General features: G+C 41.6%; 1 protein-coding gene across 3 annotated transcripts in view; it reads left to right on the top strand.

Annotated features, from left to right (window-relative positions):
- The window catches only part of PDLIM3 (PDZ and LIM domain 3), a 64,235-nt gene extending 47,287 nt beyond the window's left edge, over positions 1-16,948 (top strand). For 2 of the 3 annotated variants that reach the window (XM_073578664.1, XM_073578656.1), the window contains 4 exons: positions 3,128-3,391; positions 9,655-9,785; positions 10,038-10,146; positions 14,193-16,948. In XM_073578664.1, the coding sequence (XP_073434765.1) occupies positions 3,128-3,391; positions 9,655-9,785; positions 10,038-10,146; positions 14,193-14,382 (694 nt within the window). In that variant the 3' untranslated portion in view covers positions 14,383-16,948. The remainder of the gene's footprint in view (positions 1-3,127; positions 3,392-9,654; positions 9,786-10,037; positions 10,147-14,192) is intronic. The other variant, XM_073578675.1, reaches the window with a different exon arrangement.
- The last annotated feature ends 2,411 nt before the right edge of the window (positions 16,949-19,359 follow it).

Here is a 19,359-nt window from a genome sequence, read left to right as displayed (position 1 = left end):
CTCAAAGAAGGATTCTCTAAATCATCCCAGTCAGATGTCTGTCCAGCCTCTGTTTGAAGACTTCCATTGAAGGAGAACTCACCACCTCTCGTGGCAGCCTGTTCCACTCATCGATCACTCTGTCATAAAGTTTTTCCTAATATCTAATCTGTGTTTCCTCCCATTCAGTTTCATCCCATTGCTTCTAGTCTTTCCTTGTGCAAATGAGAACTCCTTGTTCTTTAGGCTGAAGATGATTCTTAATGACATTCGCTATATGTTCTGGGTAGTTGTCCTGCTGCAGAATAAATTTGGGGCCAATCAGTTGCCTCCCTGATGATATTAGATGATGGATAAGTATCTGACTGTATATGTCAGCATTGAGCACACCAAGAAATGGGCAACACTAAGGACCACAAACACAATGGTCTGCCAAGGACCCTTCATGCAGCAGCTGAATGATACATCATGCTTACTTTCCTTCCAAATTGGAAGATGACCAGCAGTGCCATCAGCTCATAACTGTCAATAAGCAGGCGGGCCCAGCTACACTCATCTAATGTTCAATGAAGTCTGGCCAGAAGTGGTCTTCATAGAAAAATTGCAGCCAAATGCCGTACCTTCCATATGGAAACGGTCAAGTAACTGAACGATTCACGAACACATAACTTGGCTATAGAAAGATGGCAGCATGTGCTCTGGACTGATGAGTGAAAAGTGAAATATTGTACTTTAGTAGAAGGCAGATTGTTCACAAACAGTGACAAAAAGTGAAGGGTCCTTGCAACTTTGGGGCTGCACTTATCAAATGGAGTTTGATTTTGATCAAGATTATGCTGACAAATACAGATACTCATCCATCATGTAATACAATCAGGGAGACATTTGATTGGCTCCAAATTTATTCAGCAGCAGGACAACGAAGTCCTGGAATTCCTCACAGAGCCCTGATCTCAACATCATTGAGTCTGCCTGGGATTACATTATTTGAAAGGATTTGCACAGGTCGACAGAAAATCTGTAATTAGTTCTACAAGATGTTTGTAGGACAATCTACCTAGTGAATTAATGCTTGGATGCGGTTTTGAATACACAGTGTGGTCACACCAAATATTGACTTGATTTCGATTTCTCTTTTTCTCATTCATTTAGATAATGGATCAAAAATAAAATATTAACATTCCAATTTTTTTTAACTATCCGCGCCACAATTTGTACACTATGGCAGCACGCAGATTGAATATATATATAAATATACAGTTGTGGCAAAAAGTATTGACACCCCTGCAATTTTGACAGATAATACTCAGTTTCTTCCTGAAAATGATTGTAAACAGAAATTCTTTGGTATTATTATCTTCATTTAATTTGTTTTAAATGAAAAAACACAAAAGAGAATGAAGCAAAAAGCAAAACATTGATCATTTCATACAAAACTCCAAAAATGGGCCAGACAAAAGTATTGGCACCCACAGCCTAATACTTGGTTGCACAACCTTTAGCCAAAATAACTGCGACCAACCGCTTCCGGTAACCATCAATGATTTTCTTACAATGCTCTGCTGGAATTTTAGACCATTCTTCTTTGTCAAACTGCTCCAGGTCCCTGATATTTGAAGGGTGCCTTCTCCAAACTGCCATTTTTAGATCTCTCCACAGGTGTTCTATGGGATTCAGGTCTGGACTCATTGCTGGCCACCTTAGAAGTCTCCAGTGCTTTCTCTCAAACCATTTTCTAGTGCTTTTTGAAGTGTGTTTTGGGTCATTGTCCTGCTGGAAGACCCATGACCTCTGAGGGAGACCCAGCTTTCTCACACTGGGCCCTACATTATGCTGCAAAATTTGTTGGTAGTCTTCAGACTTCATAATGCCATGCACACGGTCAAGCAGTCCAGTGCCAGAGGCAGCAAAGCAACCCCAAAACATCAGGGAACCTCCACCATGTTTGACTGTAGGGACCGTGTTTTTTTCTTTGAATGCCTCTTTTTTTCCTCCTGTAAACTCTATGTTGATGCCTTTGCCCAAAAAGCTCTACTTTTGTCTCATCTGACCAGAGAACATTCTTCCAAAACATTTTAGGCTTTTTCAGGTAAGTTTTGGCAAACTCCAGCCTGGCTTTATGTCTCGGGGTAAGAAGTGGGGTCTTCCTGGGTCTCCTACCATACAGTCCCTTTTCATTCAGACGCCGACGGATAGTACGGGTTGACACTGTTGTACCCTCGGACTGCAGGGCAGCTTGAATTTGTTTGGATGTTAGTCGAGGTTCTTTATCCAACATCCGCACAATCTTGCGTTGAAGTCTCTTGTCAATTTTTCTTTTCCGTCCACATCTAGGGAGGTTAGCCACAGTGCCATGGGCTTTAAACTTCTTGATGACACTGCACACGGTAGACACAGGAACATTCAGGTCTTTGGAGATGGACTTGTAGCCTTGAGATTGCTCATGCTTCCTCACAATTTGGTTTCTCAAATCCTCAGACAGTTCTTTGGTCTTCTTTCTTTTCTCCATGCTCAGCGTGGTACACACAAGGACACAGGACAGAGGTTGAGTTAACTTTAATCCATGTCAACTGGCTGCAAGTGTAATTTAGTTATTGCCAACACCTGTTAGGTGCCACAGGTAAGTTACAGGTGCTGTTACACAAATTAGAGAAGCATCACATGATTTTTCGAACAGTGCCAATACTTTTGTCCACCCTCTTTTTTATGTTTGGTATGGAATTATATCCAATTTGTCTTTCGGACAATTCTTTTTGTGTTTTTTCATTTAAGACAAATTAAATGAAGATAATAATACCAAAGAATTTGTGTTTGCAATCATTTTCAGGAAGAAACTGAGTATTATCTGACAAAATTGCATGGGTGTCAATACTTTTGGCCACAACTGTATATATATTATATATATATATATACACATATACAGTAGCCCAGCGCCACATGGAACATTACAGGTCCATATTCCAGTTGTGTGCATGGGGCCAGCGCATTAGTTTTCTATGTGCATGCATTATCTCAGCCATTTCACTGAATGATTTAACCTATATGAGTTCATGTGTGCATGCCACGTATTCTGTAACTACACTCTGGCTAATATCTGCACTTCTTTAACTTTTTTCATTCCTGCTATGTCACTGGCTGTGTAACACAGTGGAAGCAGCACACCTTCAGGCTTTGACCCTGGCAGTGGACGCAGCACCCCCTCCACAGTGAGCACAGTCAGCACTATAGATCCTGGTGAGCTGAAAGCTGCCTCCAGAATTGCACCTAACATTCCTCTGGAAATGGAGCTTCCTGGTGTGAAGATTGTCCATGCACAGTTTAATACACCGATGCAACTATATTCTGATGATAATATTATGGAAAGTCTACATGGGCAAGTGTCCACCATCTTGGGGGAGAAACCTCAGATGAGGTACATAGCATTAATGCAACACTATTATAGATGTCATATTAAAGACAGAACCTTTACATTACCATGAAAGGTTTTGGTAAGAAAAAGTAACAGGTACAGAGTCTAGTATGCACAAATTTATCCTAATAAGGTTCAGAGCAATGTATACAGTGGGAGAGGACATCTCTCTACCTTGTAACTGTGCTACTATATGCACTTTCTAACATGGCATAGAAAAATAAACTAAAATCAAATCAAAGGCATAAATATGTGCAGTATGGGCTCACATACAGCTCTGGCAAAAATTAAGAGACCACTGCACAGTTTTATAAAGATCAGCTTCTCTACATGTCTGACAACCATTCCATTCCAGTGTCAGTTGAATTACAACCAGAGTACACCTCAGTCTACTTAATGTGCTTCTGATTAGGTGATCACCTGAACCATATCTTATTTAACGAGGGAAAGTATAAAAAAAACCCTGCTGTGTTCACAATCCTCTTGCAATAGGACAAGCTGCATGGCAAAACAAGATATAGTAAAATCCCAAAAGTAATAGTAATGAAAAAATAACTTTTAACCATGCCAAAGGAGTTGAAAAGAAAAGTCTTGAGTGAGGAAAAGAAGTGCTCAATTCTGGCTTTACTAGCAGAGGGATACAGTGAGCGTCATGTTGCCTCCATCCTTAAAATTTCTAAGACGGCAGTCCATTACAACAATGTCAAGCAGCAGATATTGGGGATAACAAAGCTACAGACCGGCAGAGGGCAAAAACAACTCTCCACTGATCGTGATGACCGTCATCTTATTCTAATGTCACTCGGCAACTGCAGGATGACATCAAGTGACCTAAAAAAGAATTGCAAATGGCAGCTGGGGTGAAGTGCACGGCAAGAATAGTTCTTAACAGGCTCCTAGAGGCAGGGCTCAAGTCATTTGTAAAGCTAGAAAAAAGCCTTTTATCAATGAGAAGCAAAGGAGAGCCAGGCTGAAGTTTCCCAAAGACCTTAAGGATTGGACCATAGAGGACTGGAGAAAGGTAATCTTCTCTGATGAGTCTAATTTTCAGCTCAACAACTGGTCATCTAATGGTTAGACAGAGACCTGGAGAGGCGTACAAGCCACAGTGTCTTGCACCCACTGTGAAATTTGGTGGAGGATCAGTGATGATCTGGAGATGCTTCAGCAAGGCTGGAATTGGGAACGTTAATCTTTGCGAAGGACGTATGACTCAAGCCGCATACCTATATAACCTTTATCCTGGAAAAACAGTTGATTCCTTCTGCTCAGGCAATGTTTCCCAACTCTGAGGACTGGTTTTTCCAGCACGACAATGTGCCATGCCACACAGCTAGGACAATCAATGTGTGGATGAAGGACGACCACATCAAATCACTGTCATGTGCAGCCCAATCTCCAGACCTGAACCTGTTGTGAGTTCATTTTCCCCTTCACCGTCGATGTCTGATGAACTCCCTCTTCTGGTGAAGGAAGGTAGTGAGGCTGATTACCAAACACCTGATCTGGTAGATGATGACTGGGTAACAGGAAATTCTGACTTGATGTAAGGCAGCCGACGCCCTTCTGAGTCGCTGGTGATTTCTCTGCTGGATTCTTGGAGACCAGTCTGATTCCTGCTTCCAAAGATAAGTTTTGCTCTGCTTTTGAACTTATTAGTTTTGTTTTGTTTACCTTGTTTTTTGGAGTTCAGCCATCCCCGGTTGGGGGTGTGCTGAGTTCCATTTTTGTATCTGATCAGTTTGCCTCTTTGCTCTGTCTTCAGAATTTACCTGAGTGCTGATATAGTCTTTTTGAAGTCCTAGCGACTTCAGGGCCTGTTTTTCCTATCAGACGGTTGGGACATTTTTTGGTAGGGTTTTTTACGGATTGCAGACAGCAGCTTTTCTATCCTGTCCTTTTTAGTTAGCTTGGGCCCCATCGTTTGCTCAACCTATTTTTCTATCTGTGTTAGTGTTTTCATCTTGCTTCACCGTCATTATTTGTTGGGGGCTGCCTATTGCTTTGGGGTCTGCTCTGGGGCAGTTTAGATTTCCCCTTTCTTTCTTTAGGCCTATTTAGTTCTCCGGCTGTGATCGAGCGGTCTAGGGCATCGTAGGAACCCCCCACGGCTACTGTTTGTTGTTGTGGATAGGATCAGGGGTCTGCAATCCGATAGCTACCAACCTCTCCGGTTTTCTGGACTTAGCTTGTATTTTTGTTTTTTCTTCCTTCGGTGACTCATTCATAACATGAACCCCATTGAAAACTTCTGGAATTTAATAAAGTGGAAGATGGATAGTCACAAGCCATCAAAGAAGAACTGCTTACATTTTTGTACCAGGAGTGGCATAAGGTCACCCAAAAGCAGTGTGAAAGATTGGTGGAAAGCATGCCAAGACGCATGAAAGCTGTGATTGAAAATAATAATAATAATCTTTATATTTATATAGCGCCAACATATTCCACAGCATTTTACAGTTTGCACACATTATCATCACTGTCCCCGATGGGGCTCACAATCTAAATGCCCTATCAGTATGTCTTTGGAATGTGGGAGGAAACCCACGCAAACACAGGGAGAACATACAAAACTCCTTGCAGATGTTGTCCTTGGTGGGATTCGAACCCAGGACTCTGAACTCTTCCTGAGTTAAAGCATTAGTATGGTCATTTCTAAATTATTATGAACTTGTTTTCTTAGCATTATTTGAGGTCTGCAAGTGCTGGATTATTTTTGATTATTTTTTTGAATGCATTATTGAGCTTTTATTGATCAGTTGAAGAATTATGCAGTACAACATGGAACAAAGTCCTACTGAAATCAAACATTTTGGAACAGAAATCGCATTTGTGCAGCGGACAGGAGTGCAGAAAGAAAGAGGGAGGCTGCATAGCTCAGCATTGTATGTCAGTCGGGAGGGAGTCGCATCCCCAATGTGTCAGCAGGCAGGAGGGCTAATGTTGGACACTATTGCCCATAGGGGGTTGGAAGACTGAGCCGGACAAAATAAAGAAAACGTGTATGTTGGCCTCATAATCAACGATGAAGACTGCATTAGAACAGTACACGCAGGACATGGCTAAACCGCTATTCACACTATTACAGGACAATGGACCTTGTCCGTACAGTTAAGGGCAACCATGTCAGACTCAATTATTAAGACTTAAGAGGGGAAGGGCAAGTGGCAAAAGTGACGACAAGTTCCGAGGCTCAGTGTACAAACTTTAATTTTTTGGGGGGGTATCTGTAAAAAGTTTCATCCTATTCTATAGTGGACCACATAAGTGACGTGTGAACACAAATTTAACATTTACGAAACGAGACAAAAATGGTCAAAAGACCAAAAATGAAGACGAGCTTAAAAAAAAATAAAAATAAATAAAAATAAAAATGTTCTGACGAGCGTACAAAAACAAACCACAGGCTTATGCGGTACCAAACTTTAGTTAAAAGAAAAACCAAAGCAAAACAAAAAAAGGAATGATGTCAGATCGATTGTACAATGGATAATATATGGAAATAGGGAATGATGCTTACGAGCCGGCCATTTGAAGGAATGGTCACCCATGTAATGCATAGAAGGGATGGGTCCGCCAGAATGGCGCTGCGTACTGGGGGAACACCTGCTACAACATCCGTGTGTCCAGAAAAAGGCGTATGCACTGAGGGTGGATAGCCCCTTTAAGAGATGTCAAACACAATCAAGTGATTTAATGTACAGGCACCAGTCTGGAAAGAAAAACGACATGTTAGGAGGTTACAGCACCCGCGGTAATGTAACACTGAGACATTCAACCTGCACAGACTTTGCTGCCTTTATCGGAAACCATATTTTAATACCGGGGCTGCGGTGATTTCTGCTGCCAAGCAAGAGGTAACCAGCCCTTTTTATGTTAATATTAGGGACACAGACAAGAGCGTTGGTTGCTGAGGTCTGAAGGAACAGCGAATTTTTGATTATTTTGACTATTTCTCATTTTCTGAAAATAAATATAAAATTTAGTGCTTGGAAATTCGAAGACATGTTGTCAGTAGTTTATAGAATAAAAGAGCAATTTACATTTTACTCAAAAATATACCTATGAAGAGAAAAATCAGACAAACTGACAATTTTGCAGTGGTCTCTTAATTTTTACCAGAGCTGTACTTCTATGTGTGCCGTATTATGATCTGTAGAAACTGGAGCTTCAATGAGACATCCATGAGCATTCACCCAAATGGAAATATTATATTTCAATGTATTGTCTATATAAGTTTTGTTTTTAATATATAGTCAATTTGCTAAATATCCTACTTGTAAAGTCCATGTTTGCTTTTAATAGGTAAATAGAAAGCAAAACTCATCAAACCCTGCACATTGTTACATGATCACAATGTTACACAACCATTCTGCATTTATGAATGATACCATCATGTAGCTGTACGCAGGACAGTCTGTAGCTGTCCACTTTCTATTGCCACATAGATCAGCTCTTGGCACTGAGACACTACAGTGAAAAATATTAGAAAAGGGAATATACCCTAATTAAGTTCGGAGATGCTGAAAGTTAATATGGTGGTCATTACTAAAATGATGCTGGATAGTCAATTTTTTTAAGCATTTTTCCAAAAGGGTAAAGGGTTTTGCATTAAAAATGTTGCTTTGTTTGACTTTTGAAACTTCTTTATAAGTCTATACATCGTCGGACATACACTGCCCTTAACAGAAAAATCCGTCAAAGAGCTTGTCTGGAGGCCTTCATCTCCAATAGTGATGAGTATACTCGTTGCTCAGGTTTTCCCGAGCATGCTCAAATGTCCTCCGAATATTTTGGCGTGCTCGCAGATTTTGTTTTCGTCGTCTCAGCTGCATGATTTGTGACTTGCCGACAGGCTGAATACATGTGGGGATTCCCTAACAAACAGGCATTCCACACATGTATTCAGGCTGTCCAGCAACCATAAATCATGCAGCTGAGACGACGAAAACTAAATCTCCGAGCACGCCAAAATACTTGGAGACCACCCAAGCATACTCAGGGAGACCTGAGCAACGAGTATACTGGCTCATCACTAATCTCCAACCATTCTCTTTCATCTCCCTCGTAAATGACCTTATAAGCTGATGTATAGCTAAGTCCTAGCTAAAATTAGTGGGAGTGCTTCTTTAAAGGTTATCTACTATTATGAATCTGATATTTATGACCTATCATTAGATCACAAGTATCAGATTGGTGATGGTCCAACACTCAGCACCCCCAATGATTGATTATCAGCTTCCGCAGGTGCCGAGTATAAAACGGTTAAACATAGTGGTACGGCACTTCCCCATCGCACCGTTTAGTGGCTGCTCGGTCCCGCGTGTAGGGTTTCTTTGAAAGATCATCTGTATCATAGTAGGACAAACCTATAATAAAGCACCATTGCAAATGTTTTAAGAGTATTTTAAGTTCTCCTCCTGTACTAGTTAGCACAGCTTTCCACAGACTGCACAGCTCTTCTGTTCTCAGATGTTGATGAAGGTCCATGTGGACCATAAAGTACCATAGATCGGAATCAAATAAGTAACAAACTGGAACAGCGAGAAATCGGACCATACTATTTACATTTTTTCCTACTGAATGATATATAAGATTCACTTGATGAGTTCTCAAAAAACAGTGGCAGATCTTAAACGTTTAAAGCTGCGGTTAGCATCATATAAATAGGAGTATGACACCCGGGTGAGAAGTAAAGTTATCCCCTATCGATAACTTCCTGATTGGCTTGGAATCTGACCCCTGGGATCACCATTGATGGCCGTTCTCCTGATCACGGGAGGTCTCAATGGTAGAACTTTGAACGTTCATGAAGTTATCCCATAACCTTAGTTCACAGCTTGGTACAAACACTTTAAAGGGTTCGTCCACTATCTGGACAAACATTTCATAAATGCAAGAGTGCCCCATGTAAAATAAAGTACCATATATTGACCTCCCAGACAGGTGCCATTATAGTGATGACGGTGCTGTATTGTTTGCTGTTCATGTGACATTACTTCATGTGAGCAGCTATAAATGTCGCCGACAGACACAGCGTCAGCATCACTGGAATGGTGCCAGTCGGATAAATAAATGGGGTTTTTGTTTTACATGGGGCACTGCTGTATTTAGGAAGGAGCTGTTCAAGTAGTAAACAACCGCTTTACCTGTAGTCCTATGGTATCCTTCACAGAGTCTGCAATACTGGACGATAATGTTGGGATCACTGTTCCATGTAACAGCACTACTTACGTGATGGATTCATTATTAATTTATTTTTTTAGTGATCCAATACCTGCCTCCGGACCACAGTCAGATGTTTACAGGCTCCTCCATGATGACGCAGAACTTGATAGTAGACCGCGGCAGTCTGGTTCCTTCAGAATGCTGCAAGATATGGTTGACGATGATTCTGGTTAGTACACATATATGTAATGTATTATGTAGCTGGAAACAAGGGCCAAGTGCCCCCACCCTCATCTGTCCACCTTCACCATTGGTCCCTGAGGTTATTTTTTTATCTGGCCCCATCAGTGGCTTTACATAAAACTAATATTTAGCTACATCACTGGTATAACAAATCATTCAGTAATTGCATTTTCTATCTTTAATATTATATTAAGAATAAAAGAAAAAACAAAATTCTTTGTAAAAATTCTTGTTTTAGATCGTCCTGCAGGCACAAGAAGTGTAAGAGCCCCGGTGTCCAAGCCCAGCACAGGCGTACCAGCTGTGCAAAAAGTTCCCCTATGTGACAGATGTGGGAACGGGATAGTGTAAGTATAAATGGGTATAAATATAGGTATTGAACATTTAGATACTCGCGTATTCTGCTGTTTTAGCGATATATAGGTTGAAGAAAGATATTTTTTGTATTATAAGACGCCCCCCCCAAATGGTGATGCATTTTATAATCCGAATGTAACTTACGCGGGGGGTGAGGGGGCTGCGGTGGTGCGGGGTCCAGGAAGGCAGGGTCACTGCTGCAGGAAGCTTGCGGAGGCAGTGGCTGGAGAAGGGCGATGTTGCAGGTCCAGGGAGTGGAGGAGGGGGTGTTCAGCAGTGCAATGCTACAGCGGCCCGAGGACTTTCCCAAAATTGGCGAAGTCCCCGCACTTTCCATCATTTTCCCTGCGGTGGACTTTGGGGAAAATGGCCCATGTCCACCACAGTGAAAACGAAGGAAAGTGCGGGGACTCCATCAACAATTTGTAAAAGCCCGGAGTCCGCCGCACCCTCACACCACCGTACACCATGAACACTTAGCTACTCACGCATTCTGCTATTTTAGTAATACATAGGTTGAAGAAAGATATTTTTTGCATTATAAGACGCACTCCCTCCTCAAATTAGGGGTAAAATGGTGATGCATTTTATAATCCGTATGTAGCTTACCTGGGGTGAGGGGGCTGCGGTGGAGCGGGGGTCAAGGTCACTGCTGGAAGCTTGCGGAGGCAGTGGCAGAAGGGCGATGTTGCAGGTCCAGGGCTGGGAGGAGGGGGTGTTCTGTGGTGCAACGCTTCAGAGACCAGAGGGGAATTGCAGAGACTCCACCAACAATTTGTAAAAGACTGGAACCCGCCGCAGGCTCACATCACCGTACACCCCCTCCTCCAAGCCCAGAACCCACAGCAACACCCATTCCTGCCACCGTCCCCAGCTTCCTGCATCAACATTGCTTCCTGGGACCCCGCTCCACCACAGCCGCCATCCCCCCCGGTAACCTACCCCAAAAGCAGACCATAAGAAGCATCAACATTTTATTAAAAAATGTTTTTCCTATTTTCTTCCTTCCAAATTTTGGGTGCATCTTATAATCCTCAAAATATGGTTATATATTATCTAGCCCTAGATTATTTATAACACGCAATGCCATTTGTTGTGAAAAAGCATCAAGCTCTTTTTAGAGGGAATGTGTCACCAGATTTGTGCTATGTAATCTGAGAGCAGCTTGATGTAGGGGCCCCGATTCCAGCGATGTGTCACTTACTGAGCTGTTTGCTACAGCTCCATGGCAAAATCACAGTTTTTTTCTGCTGCAGATCTATCAGTTTTCTTAATGCTAAGCTATGTATAACCTTGCCCACACCACTAATGGGCTGCTTTCTGTGTACACTGTGCATAGGCATAAAGCTGCCATTGGTGGGTCCGGGGTTATACATATCGAGGACTACATAGTCCTCTAGTGAAAATCTCCTGCTGATAAAACACTGATTATATTCAAACTACAGAAATCAGCCCAGTAAGTGACGTCTGCAATCAGGGCCTCTGTCCCCACATCATGATGCTCTCAGATTAAATAACAAGACCCACTGACAAAATCCCTTTAAATAATATAGTGTCTGGCATTGCTATTTATGGTAGTGCACTCCTCACTCCTTTAAGGCTGCGTGCCCACGATCAGGAAAAGCAGCGTTTTGGATGCAGCACATTTGCACTGCGTCCAAATTGCTGCGTTCTACTTGAGATTTATAGAAATTCCGTGCCCACTGTGCTTTTGTACTGTAAACTCACCCTCGGTGAGGCTTTACGAGCCACAGCATGTTAATTTTGGATTAGTTTCCCGCATAGCCATTCAATAGATGCATTAAATCTGAATAGTTCACGAAGAACATGCAGATTTACCTGCGTGATTAGTCACATTTTGGAGGCATAAAAAAAAAAGCGTCCAAAACGCTTCTATTCCTGATCGTGGGCATGTAGCCTATCTGTAAAGAATCCTTAAAGGAAACCGGTCATCAGAATTTTGCTCAGTAACCTACAGACAGTGTCAAGTTGCACCATTACACTGATTAAAATGACACTTGGTTGATGAAATCCGTCTTGTGGTTCTTGTTTAATCTGTATTTGCAGTTTTCAGTTAATGATATGCTCGTGCTCCAGGGCGGCCCATACCGATGCATAGCTAATCAGAGAACCACATTAAGCTCCACCCCCAAGCTGCCCTGAAGCACGAGCATCTCATTAACTGAAAACTAAAAATACAGATAAAACAACAACCACAAGATGGATTCCATCAACCAAGGTATGATTTTAATCCGTATAACGGCGCCGACCTGACACTGTCTGTGGGTTACTGTGCACAATCCTGCTGACAGGTTCCCTTTAAGCAAGAGAAAATAGTGTGAATGTTGTTCACCATTCTCACACTTCCCATAGCGCTTGACTGCTGTAAAGAGTGTGTGTAGGTGCCATCATAATGTATCGTGTAACATAAAGAAAAATGGAGCCAAGTACATATGATAGGGTAATATGCCTGAACAGTAGAGAAAGGAAAAGCTTATATACAATCTTACTGAATGCTTGTAAGTTACTGTGCTTCTAGTTTGGACAGTTACTGAAGTATCCTCACATGTTCCACAGGACTATCAGGGTGAAAGCACAAGGCAACTGTTCTCAGCATCTAGCTCCCAATGAATTCCATAAAATGAAGACAATTAGAAGTTCTGTAAATAAGAAATGCATTTTTAGGAGATTCCCTACAGAGAATATATTTGTCTTGTCTGAAGGGGAACGTTTTCCCTCAGAGACATTATATTATACTTTAGTTTTGAGCTACTACTAAAGGTGCATAAAGAATATATTTTTCCTTTGGGATTCATAGGCAGTTTGGTGTCCTCAGAACAATCATGCATTTGGCATCATGTTATAAAGGGGTGATCTAGAGCCACACATTGGGGCAAGTTACTAATTCATTCTTACTAGTTTTCTGGCATACACAGATATATAGCAGAGCGGTTGCCCACTACTTTGTGATTGATGACCTATCCTTGGATAGGTTATCAATACCTGATCGTTCAGGGTCAGACACCTAGCCATCCCCGCCGATGAGCTGTTGTCAGTGGCAAAGTCCGCCGGCCGGAACTGCTCTGTCTTCTGATAGTGGCCTATCAAATCAATAGGAGGCGGATGTGTAGTAAACTCCAGCGGCCACTCTCAGAAGACGTTAGTTTGCCAGCTTACGTATTATGGCCATAATATTAACCAATACCTTACATATATTGATGTTTTTGTGCACTTTTTATCTTTTCAGGGTGCAGTTGGGCACAAATGGTTCTGTAAACTGTGGCCTCTGTTCACACGGGATGCATTCTAGTTAGCACTGGGCAGCCCCCCTATATGGTGTTACTAAGAGGCTTAGAACCATATGCTCTGCATTCCCCGTGTGAACATTGCCACATACAGATTATTTTTTTGCACTGGTGTACCACACGGCCAATCCCTGATTGTAGGCTGGTTGTTTCATTTGGTATTATTGCACCTGTGCAGTTGCCATTTTACTTGTGTCTGCTGCACCCTGATAGTGCATTTGTATTGAGGCCTGTCTATACCGGTAAGCATCTCTGCCTGTTTTTGCTTTTTTCTCAAATATTGGAGGATTTTTTTTCATCTGTTCTGTGGTCTTCATGCTAGAGTAGGACTGGCAAGTGTAAGGAACTTTGACTCTCAGAAGATGGAACAGCTCCGTAATAGAGCAGTTACGGCCGGCGGCCGCCAACACAGAGAACAGCCAATTCACGGGGGTGCTGAACCCTGAATAATCAGACATGGTCATCAATGAAAAAGTAGTGGACAACCTCTTTAAGCCAAGAGGTGCAATATTTGGGGACATTAGCATCTTGTATATGTTTCACTCTAGATCTCGAGATGTCCTAGTATGGAAAGCTGCCCTGTATTATCATTTGTCAAAGTTTGTTATGATATGGGTCTTGCAAGATGCTGAGCACATGTAAAAAAAAAAAAAAAAGCAATTTACAAAAAAATAACATGTCAATAAGATAAACATTGAAACATCTATTTTTTTTTTTATTTCAAAATATAGCGGCACTGTGGTAAAAGCTAAGGATAAGTTTCGCCACCCCGACTGCTTTGTCTGTGCAGACTGCAATCTGAACCTGAAGCAGAAAGGATACTTCTTTGTGGAGGGTCAGCTGTATTGTGAAGCCCATGCAAGAGCACGCATGAGACCACCAGAAGGATATGACGCGGTCACAGTCTACCCAAAAGCTTAAACAGAGCAAACTTCAGCCACAACTTATTTCAAGAAGCCCAGATGGCTTTAATGATGCGTATTGTAGGTTTTCAAGTGGTATAAAGCCAAAGGTTTACCAACTATGGTTAAAAGTGAAAACCGCATCTAAGACGTCAGTAATGAATAGGATTTTCTATAGTGTAATAATTTGCCAAACAACATGAAAAGAGGCTTTTGCAAAGCAAATATATATATATATATGTATTTTGATAGCATATACCTTAGAGAAAAAAATTTCACTAACACAAACGCACCGCACTTTCACCTTTATAAGAACGAGACATTGCACTTGCACGACGTGCTTTTCACAGTAAAGACCCTCTTTCTGACACCTACAATATATACTACTTCATAAAATCCTAAAGGTCACAGATCCAGCATGAATATAACCGAGGGGTCATGTACTTGGCTTTGTGCGATGTGAAGCAGCCCAAACAATACAGAAACCGGTGTGTGACAAACCAGCGGAGATACCGCACTAAACATCAAGAAGGACATTTACAGACATATGAATGTATATGGAAAGGCGGCTTCTCTATACTACTTACCGTAATTGAATTTTAACCATGTCCTTGGAGGTTTTTTTCCTTGCATTTCAGCTATTTTTTGACCAAAGACATTTGGAATAGAGAATGAGAATATCCAACATTTATTTTACAAGGATTCTCTAGTAATCAAAAATGATTAGGTTGTCGTCACTGGCAATGGGCTAGAAATGTTACACGCACATCGTTTCACCTGTTTTTCCATTTTAAAGGAGCAAAAGAAACAAAAAAAAGATACTAGAACACCCTCCCTTTATATTTCCTTTACTTTTAATTACACTTAAAACTGAGACATATACAGTGTAAAGAAATGTGTGTGTCTGAGGAGCTGGGCCATGCCCCTTCCCTCCTCGCTGTCCTGTTTCTGGCTGTAAGACAACTGGCTGGAGCAGAAACCTCACTGTCCAGTCTGTAGTAGTACAGAAGATTACTAAGACCCCCTTCCCCTCGACTAAGTTCCCCCTTCAAGGGGTTGTCCAGTATCAGAGGGTATGTATGAGTTATATATACCAACGGCCAATGACAGCAGCTTTGCTCCATACACCTCTATTCGGTCACACCTACTGGACGGCCTCGTCCCTGGAAGGGGCGCCGCCTTGCTCAATACAAATGTATAGAGAGCGAGGCCACGCCCACTGGCCAGGAGTTTGTATAAAGCCGGGGTCACACTTGCGAGAAACTCGCACGAGTCTCGCACCTCAACACCCGGCAGTTCTGCCGGCACTCGGAACCGGAGCGCTCACCTGCATAGAAATACATGCAGCTGCACACTCCGGTCCCGAGTGCCGGGTATTGAGGTGCGAGTTTCTCACAAGTGTGACCCCGGCCTACTCATACATACCCTCTGATCCCGGGTATGAAGCCAGCGAATCCCCGCAGTGCACAGTGCGTACGCTGGAGGGATTCATAAGTCAGCAGTCACTTGATTTGGACAGGACAACCCCTTTAGGTTTTAATTGAATGCTTGCAAAAAAAGTCAATACAAAATACAGCAAAATTATGTGCAAATTACAAAATACATGGGACAACCCCTATCAGGCCATTACCAGTTGAAAATGAAACAAATCTGCAGACTATCCCAGTGTTACTGGCAGACCTGTTTCAGGATCATGTAGAAATGGCTGCATACTTACAGTGAGGGTGACTATACTTATTGTGTACTTTTATTATTCATTTCTTTATTGTTCCTTTACACGTAGTCAATGGGACAACAGATACAACATATCAAAAATACAGATTTCGCAATGTAGGAAAAACTGATACTGTTTAATATTGAAATAGTCATTTGTTTGAAGAAAATCAAAGATGACACATTGGTGAGAATATACATTTATTTCAATTGTTATAAAATACAGTTATTACTACAAATGTTACAGCTGGTAAAAAACTCACATCATTAAATGTATTTATCTATTACTCAACCTACATTTTTCACTACAACTCTACGATTTCATTTGCATCTTTACATAAGTCTCAGCGTGTGCAGAAGAGAGCAGTTAAAAGCGTATTCCCATCTTGTTCTTTTATGGCAGATTCAGAGGATACACCATAAGTGTACAGTGGATGTGTATCCCACCAGGGAAGCGGGCATCCACCTACAGGACGGCTCCCCCCACCCCACACGGTATTCAGTAGGGACGTGGTCAAAATTCCCATACAAATGAATGGGAATTCTAACCTCTGCTCCACTGACAGCACCACGAATCAGGGACCCGTTCTCTAGATAGACGCTGGTCACATTGGTGGGATCTACATCTGTTATAGGATCGTTTATGGCTTTTCCAGCAGTAAATATGCCATAAAAGTAAAAAATGGAAATACCTATAATGCATTTTATTATGTTTAGATCTTTTGTTTAATTTTGTCAACTAATAAGGAGAAAACATAACTAAACATTATCCTGTAACTACAAGGCTTTTTTGATGCGATGCCATTTGAAAAAAAAGTGTGACTTATTGTTACATAATGCAAATGAGCATTAAATAAATCTCCACAAAAATACAGATTGTGTATTGGTGTTTAACCGCTTTACCCCTAAGGGTGGTTTGCTTGTTTGTGACCGGGCTAATTTTTACAGTTCTGACCACTGTCCTTTTATGAGGCAATAACTCTTCCATGGATCCAGGTGATTCTGACATTGTTTTCTCATGACATATTGTACTTCGTGTTAGTGGTAAAATTTCTTTGATATGACTTGCGTTTACTTGTGAAAAAAACGGAAATTTGGCAAAAAAAAAGTGAAAATTTTGCAATTTTCCAAATTTGAATTTTCGTGCCCTTAAGGCTACTTTCACACATCAGTTTTTTGCCGTCAGGCAGGATCCGGCATTTTTTAGAAAAAACGGATCCGGCATAAATTTTGGAGAACTGTAGAAACGGATCCGTTTTTTTGCTGGATCCGTCTCTGTTCCTGGCGGCTGGCCAATTGGATCTGAGCATGCGCAGACTTAAAAAAACCGGATCCGGTTGCTGGATCCGTCTTTTTCTGGATCCGGCGCATTCCGGCGCCCATAGACTTTCATTGTAGCAAAAAGCTGGAAGCGCCGGATCCGGCGCTTCCGGCTTTTTCGCCGGAGACAAAAAACGTTACAGTAGACGTTTTTTCAAGACGCCGGAATGAGACAAGTTGCCGGATCCGGCAAAAAACGGATGAAACGCAATGCCATCCGGCGCGATCCGGCGCTAATGCAAGTCAATGGGGAAAAAACGGATCCGGCATTGCATTTTGCCGGATCCGTTTTTTCCAAAAAAAGCCGGATCGCGCCTGAAGGCAAAAAACTGATGTGTGAAAGAGGCCTAAAACAGAGAAATATGTCACACAAAATAGTTAATAAATAACATTTACCACATGTTTACTTTACATCAGCACAATTTTGGAACCAAATTTTTTTTTGTTAGGGAGTTATAAGGGTTAAAAGTTGACCAGCGATTTCTCACTTTTAGACCATTTTTTTTTAGGGACCACATCATATTTGAAGTCACTTTGAGGGGTCTATGTGATAGAAAATACCAAAAAGTGACACCATTGTAAAAACTGCACCCCTGAAGGTGCTCAAAACCACATTCAAGAAGTTTATAAACCCTTCAGGTGCTTCACAGGAATTTTTGGAATGTTTAAAAAAAAAATGAACATTTAACGTTTTTTCACAAAAAAATTACTTCAGATCCAATTTGTTTTATTTTACCAAGGGTAACAGGAGAAATTGGACCCCAAAAGTTGTTGTACAAATTGTTCTGAGTATGCTGATACCCCATATATGCAGGTAAACCGCTGTTTGGGCACATGGCAGCGCCTTTAAGGGAAGGAGCGCCGTTTGGCTTTTCAATGCAAAATTGGCTGGGGTTGAGATCGGACGCCATGTCGCGTTTGGAGAGCTCCTGATGTGCCTAAACAGTGGAAAACCCCTACAAGTGACACCATTTTGGAAAGTAGACCCCTAAGGAACTTATCTAGATGTGTGGTGACCACTTTGAAACTCCAAGTGCTTCACAGAAGCCGTAAAAATCTAAAAAAAATTTTTTCACAAAAATGATCTTTTTGCCCCCAATTTTTTATTTTCCCAAGGGTAACAGGAACAATTGGACCCCAAAAGTTGTTGTGCAATTTGTCCTGAGTAGGCCGATACTCCATATGTTGGGATAAACCACTGTTTGGGCGCATGGCAGAGCTCGGAAGGGAAGGTGCACGTTTGACTTTTTCAACGCAGAATTGGCTGAAATTGAGATCAGATGCATGTCGTGTTTGGCGACCCCCTGATGTGCCTAAACAGTGGAAACCCCCAGTTCTAACTCCAGCCCTAACCCCAACACACCCTTAACCATAATCCCAACCCTAACCATAACCACAAACCTAACCCTAATCCCAACCCCAACTTTAGCCCCAACCCTAACCCTAAAATGGAGATAAATACACTTTTTTAATTTTATTATTTTTCCCTAACTAAGCGAGTGATAAAGGGGGATTTGATTTACCATTTATAGCGGGTTTTTATGTTTGGCAGCAGTCACACACTTAAAGAGGCTTTTTATTGCAAAAAAATTTTTGCTTCACCACATTTTGAGAGCTATAATTTTTCCATATTTAGGCCCACAGAGTCATGTGAGGTCTTATTTTTTGCGGGACGAGTTGACATTTTTATTGGTACCATTTTCGGGCACATGACATTTTTGGGGGGGGGGCTGTTTATACCGCTCCGCGTGTTGTAAAATTGATAAAGCAGCTTCAATCTTCAGGTCAGTACGATTACAGTGATACCTCATTTATTTTTTTTGTTTTGGCGCTTTTATACAATAAAAACTATTTTATAGAAAAAATAATTATTTTTGCATCTCTTTATTCTGAGAGCTATAACTGTTATTTTTCCATTGATGGAGCTATATGGCAGCTTGTTTTTTGCAGGACAAGATGACAT

This window comes from Dendrobates tinctorius, unplaced genomic scaffold (assembly GCF_039654945.1).
Source record: "Dendrobates tinctorius isolate UK_male_01 unplaced genomic scaffold, ASM3965494v1 ptg000008l, whole genome shotgun sequence".
NCBI lineage: Eukaryota > Metazoa > Chordata > Amphibia > Anura > Dendrobatidae > Dendrobates > Dendrobates tinctorius.
This window is presented reverse-complemented; position numbering and strand designations above follow the sequence as displayed.